Below are 6,260 nucleotides of genomic sequence, written 5' to 3' on the forward strand. Positions count from 1 at the left end.
TGGCAGTGGTTGCTGATGAAAACGCCATCAGGTTGATACCACCACCTGGTGTTGATCAAAGTGCATAGCACAGCACAGCAAACAGCAGTACTGCTGGTTAAATGTGCCAGCAAGACTTAATGGGATTGTTTTATCAATGCTGGGTGATGCAGCGATGTGAGAGTAGCAAGGCTGCAGTGTAAACTTACCTTATGGCTAATTGCCAGATAGTTGCTTTGAAAAGGAGATGGCCAATTTCTTTCCTCATTTTTGTCCTGTACAAACTGTGCTTATTCTCTGACTTTCTGCCAACATGAGGTTTGACTCTAATATTGTTTCGCATTCGGGAGGACGACGGTTCAAGCCCACGTCCGGCCATCCTGATTTAGGTTTTCTGTGATTTCCCTAAATAACTCCAGGCAAATGCCGGGATGGTTCCTCTGAAAGGGCACGGCCACTTTCCTTCCCCATCGTTCCCTAATCCGATGAGACCGATGACCTCGCTGTCTGGTCTCCTTCCCCAAACAACCCAACCCCAACTCTAATATTGTTTTGTTCCTTCTTGTATCAGTGCTCCAGTTTTCAACATTTTAGTGATGATTGTTCTTTGCTAAGGAGAAGATACAAGTAGTTATGTTTTTGAGCACCTTAATCTCTTAAACTACTCGTCCAACAACACCACCACCACCACCACCACCACCACCACCACAGGGAAAAAAAGAAGGAGCAAATAAGATTGTAAATATCATAAATGGAAAGGAGAGTAGGCTGAGAATCCTCAAAATATGAAGAAGAAAAAAAAATTTTTAAAAATTAACAAAAATGTGAAGTGGGGAAAATGTCAAAAATTTGAGGATGACACAGGTGGAGAGGAACAGTGGAAATGATGTAAATGGAAGATTCCTGTTGAGTGAAGTTATGTGAAAGAAGCTGAGAAAAGCTAATCTGAGCATTAAATGTAGTAAATAAATGTTCGGTAAGAGAGAGAGATGTGTTTCACGGTATCAAAGATGTAGTGCTCCTAGCTCTTAATGTATGCTCATTAGAGGCCATGTTTACTGGACATTTTTTCTTGTTTTTCCCAATATGTGGAAAGCAAAGACCTTGCAGTAGAAGAGATCTACTGTCAGAGTTAACAGAACAATTTTCACTTAGAACTTTAGCCTTGGACATTTCCGAACCAGGGTTGCTTGCCTCAGATTGATATATTTAGCCTTTCTCTCTGAAAGTTTGTATCATCATGGAATCACCCTGTGTATCCAAATATTAGTTATACATTGGAAGCTGTGGCCTATTGTAACCATTTATCACTACCTCAGTACCACTTTTTAAATGAGGTAAAAATTGTTAGAATTTAGGTTTTTCAATATAACAGTTTTGTCACAAGATAAGTGAAATTGTTTGACACTGATCTGGGTCAGTAATAAAACCAAAATGAGTAGTGTTGGCATGATTTCATAAATAGCCTTACTGTTCAACAAGATTTCTTCTGTAGAGATAAAATATATCTGTATATTTAATTAGCTGGGTCTACAAGAACAACTGTTTCCACACAACTTACTTGTACTAGAGCCTCTTACCCCAGAAGCTTCCTAATCATCCATACACATACAGCGGGCACTCAGTTCATTCTCAGGATGAACTGGGGTACTTGTTGGCAACTTCTTGTAGCAGGCTGGACTATGTTTGGCTGTTCTGTAGATTTCTAGTTACAAAAACTTTCAGAGCCAGTAAACAATAGATTGTTTTTGCAGACTCTATTTTGAGGAAGAGCTCATGATGTGGCATTGAATTGACAATAACATTGAAGACATAATGCAAATATTATGCAATATCATTCTATCAGTACTGGACTCGCATTCGGGAGGACGACGGTTCAATCCCGTCTCCGGCCATCCTGATTTAGGTTTTCCGTGATTTCCCTAAATCGTTTCAGGTGAATGCCGAGATGGTTCCTTTGAAAGGGCACGGCCGATTTCCTTCCCAATCCTTCCCTAACCCGAGCTTGCGCTCCGTCTCTAATGACCTCGTAGTCGACGGGACGTTAAACACTAACCACCACCACCATTCTATCCGTCTTTTGCAATCGGTATTCATGATAGTATTTTTCATTTTTAACTGATATGGCCAATAAATGCTACAAGGGGTTCAGCTGTGTGTGTTTAGGCCATTGTTGGGAATTATCTAGAATGCTCAACAAACAGGTTAAACTTTGATATGGATATATTAAATGCTGCACTAAATAGAATACAATGGAATATGATAAATGCTTCCATACGCAGTCCAACCAGCTTCTCCCAGTTGTTATATTACTTACTAATCTCACTATTGCTTGATTGTTCCACATCGTACTCATTAGTCTGAAATAGTAGCAATTACAGAAAAAATTTTGATACTGTGGTGAGCCATTGAATATGGATGCCAGTGTCTTCACTTAAGGGTTTCCCATAGATGAGAGACAACGGAAGAAGGAATGTTGAAAGTTTACGTGCTTTTAGAAACGTAACTTCTGGCATCCGTTATGACCTGTTAAAGTTTGTAAACTCATATAATATCTGTAAGAATGTTTTAGTGTGCCTTTACTCAATATTTACATCTACATTAGTGTTCTGCATGCCACTTAACAGTAATTGGAGGCTACACAGTGTACCAGTATTATTTTCTCCCTCTTTGTGCCCAATTCACAGACGCCATAAAAAGAACAGTTATCTGTAACTGTACATGTAATATTTCCTCCTTTTTTTTTTTTTACTTTCTCCTTATCAAGCTACTTTCTTTGCTTTTGTAGTTTCCTTATGTGTTTGAGATTTTAGGTTGTAATGTAGCTTTTAATTGTTGAGTTATATATTGTGGGTATCAATTAAGCAAGTTACAAATTGTGTTTCAGACAGGTAGCAAATGCACCATTCGTTCGTCCAACTCCAATACAGGATTATTCAAGTGACGGTGGTGAAACTGATGATGAGTAGGTAGATGTGAAGATCTGCTTTGTAAATGAGTACGTAATGGATCCAAGTAAGTGCACAGAAGATAGAACTAGCGGAAAGTGCTAGTGAATGAAAATGGGACACTGCAAAAGCCATTCGAAGATTTTGTTAACAGTGTGCGATTAAATTTTTAAAATATTTATTAGAGGACTTTTAGTGACTGTATTTGCAGCTGAGTTTGAAGGTGAAGCGTTTTCTCTCTATCTGTTCAAAACTTAAATAAAAGATACAGTGTTGATCCAATTCCAGTAATAATACTTATAAACTGTGACTTACTATGGAACACTTGCTAATATATTTTTCTTCCAAAGAATTATTGTGCTGTAGAGTTATACTTGAAAGTCTATTATTTGTTACTTCACAAACAGTAATTTTTGCCTCCAAAAATGTTATGATGTTGACACAAGAGTCAATCTTCTGTAATAATTGTACACTAAAAACACTCGATTGTCATCCATTTTCACAAGATAACCTAATTTTTTTATCTCCCCTTTTTTATATTCTCTGCAGGTCATCAAGCACAGTTACTTATAAATGCGTAGATTAATTAACTTTGCATGTACAAAGCTGTGAGATATTTGTTTTGTCAGAGCTGGCAGTAGTCAGACTTAAGATATTTTTCTTTGTTTTGTTGTAATTAAACTGTTGATTGTTTTTTCTTTTGTTTGTGATTATTCCCACCTGTTCTCCTCCAATGGTATTTTGTTACACTTCCAGTTATTCAGTAACATGTCAAGTTACTTACATGTTTCTTTTCTTTTTTTTTTTTTTTTTTTCTTCTGTGTAATACCAGGTTCTTTTCAGGGTCTTGTCAATACAGATATTTGTATTCATCACAACTGAAACATGTAGAGCTATCAGAATATCCAGTGCATTCCCAGATAATTGGATTTTCATGATGCAACTAAGATTTTTCATATTAAGTTATACATTTGTTGAAATATTCAGTTTAAATAATCATATGTTTTACAGTCTTATAAACTGAAGTAGTGTTTATGTTTTATTTCTCATATATAATCTGATCCGACATGTTGCTTTACTGACACTTGCCAAAAGCAAGTGCAGAGACCAAGTTGTAAAAATGCAAGCTTACTTTTAAATTAATGGTGGCACTTGAAGGTAATAATGGATGCTCATTGTTAACACTTTCAAAAGTGAGAACTGTGTAGAAATATTTTAAGTTCAATAATCTGTACATAGTTACATATTGACTGAAAATGTGGCCTGGCAATCTTGAAGAGCCAGGGAGTGTGAAGAGATTTAATTTGTGACATGAATGTTGTCATTCTAATCTAGGAACAATATTAAAGTAGTCTTCCAATATCATTAGCATTTTATGTATGGCAAGCACATGGAGATGATGAAGGTTAATGCAACATTAAATGCCAGTGAAATATGGATTATTAATTAAATTTCTGTCAATGATTAGCTGCAGCTATTTGCCTTCTCCAAGAATGATACACACAGACTTGAATAAAATATATTGGTTTAAAGAGCAGTCAGGTAATAGGCAGGAAATGTGAAAAACTATGATGTTGCCATTTATTTCTTGGAAGATAGTAATGAAAGTTATTTATTGTTTACTCCTGAATTTCACACAAGCTGACCTTGAACTTGCGTTCCTAACTTTTGCCCTCTGCCTCCCTCGCCCCGTTTGCCCTCTGCCTCCCTCGCCCCGTTTGCCCTCTCCCTCCCTCGCCCCGTTTGCCCTCTGCCTCCCTCGCCCCGTTTGCCCTCTGCCTCCCTCGCCCCGTTTGCCCTCTGCCTCCCTCGCCCCGTTTGCCCTCTGCCTCCCTCGCCCCGTTTGCCCTCTGCCTCCCTCGCCCCGTTTGCCCTCTGCCTCCCTCGCCCCGTTTGCCCTCTGCCTCCCTCGCCCCGTTTGCCCTCTGCCTCCCTCGCCCCGTTTGCCCTCTGCCTCCCTCGCCCCGTTTGCCCTCTGCCTCCCTCGCCCCGTTTGCCCTCTGCCTCCCTCGCCCCGTTTGCCCTCTGCCTCCCTCGCCCCGTTTGCCCTCTGCCTCCCTCGCCCCGTTTGCCCTCTGCCTCCCTCGCCCCGTTTGCCCTCTGCCTCCCTCGCCCCGTTTGCCCTCTGCCTCCCTCGCCCCGTTTGCCCTCTGCCTCCCTCGCCCCGTTTGCCCTCTGCCTCCCTCGCCCCGTTTGCCCTCTGCCCCTCCGCACTTTGCCCTCCTCCCTTTCCCCTTCCCGCCATCTCCCTCTCCCCTTTTGCAGTCAACCCTTCTGCACTTCCTCCTCTCGCCATCTCCCCTGCCCCCTCCCACCCCTGCTCTGTTTGTCACCTCCCCACCTCTCTTTCTCACTGACCTATCCTCTCCCTTCCTTCTCATTTTCTAATCTCCCTTCTTATTGTCTATTCATCTGTGTGTCCTTCACTTGCTCTGTCCCTCCTTCCTCGCCCTGAGTATGGCGTGTGTGTGTGTGTGTGTGTGTGTGTGTGTGTGTGTGTGTGTGTGTGTGGGGGGGGGGGGGGGGGGAGGAACATCTTCTTTCATTTCTTGTTGTGTTTGGAATATGTATCCTGGAAACTAGTTTTTCTGTCCTGTACCTATACATTGTGTTTCTTATTAAACAATAAACTGCAGGAGCCACATACAAGTGTGTACTATCAATCAAAACATGTGACTTTTTAATTTCTCAGTAACTCTCTAAACAGGGTAATGTGAACATTTTTTCATGCTTAAGTACAAGTTCATTATGTTTTTTAAAGTAAGGATAATTTTTCTGGCTGCTATAGAGCTCAATTTTCTGTTGGAATCAGGTTCTTTATATTGTTGAAATGTAGAATAGAACATATTTCTTATACCACTATTGAATAATTGTTTACCACTATTGAATAATTGTTAACCACTATTTAATAATTGTTTTGTTTATTAAAACAAATACCAAAATATGACGAGATCTTGCATATCACCCAGAACATTGAGAGAATTGGCAACACAGATTCCCAAGGACTTCTTAATCCCATGAATTGTAACGTTCATTCACTTAATACCGGTTCACTCACTGATAAACAAGTTTCTCGTGAATGATATGATTCAGCCATTCATTCATAAAAAAGTGGAAAAATTGGTACTGAGTCGACAGTTACAGAAACTGACGAATCTGTATTTCTGTCGAAAATGAGTTCATAGTTTCCAAAATTTACATGTCTTATATTCTGTATCACTTTCTGTCTCATGCCATTAGACTTTTCTCCCTGCCATATTTAGTGGCATTAGGTGGTATTGAGAATGTGCCTACAGAGGCCGAAAGTCAAGCTGTTGCAGCCTCTTAAATTTT

General features: G+C 40.0%; 1 protein-coding gene across 2 annotated transcripts in view; it reads left to right on the forward strand.

Moving 5' to 3' along the window:
- Positions 1–3,620, forward strand: part of LOC124787809 (ubiquitin thioesterase trabid) — a 114,330-nt gene extending 110,710 nt beyond the window's left edge. The window contains exon 9 of one of the 2 annotated variants that reach the window (XM_047254735.1): positions 2,867–3,620. In XM_047254735.1, the coding sequence (XP_047110691.1) occupies positions 2,867–2,948 (82 nt within the window). In that variant the 3' untranslated portion in view covers positions 2,949–3,620. The remainder of the gene's footprint in view (positions 1–2,866) is intronic. The other variant, XM_047254736.1, reaches the window with a different exon arrangement.
- The last annotated feature ends 2,640 nt before the right edge of the window (positions 3,621–6,260 follow it).

This window comes from Schistocerca piceifrons, chromosome 3, assembly GCF_021461385.2.
Source record: "Schistocerca piceifrons isolate TAMUIC-IGC-003096 chromosome 3, iqSchPice1.1, whole genome shotgun sequence".
NCBI lineage: Eukaryota > Metazoa > Arthropoda > Insecta > Orthoptera > Acrididae > Schistocerca > Schistocerca piceifrons.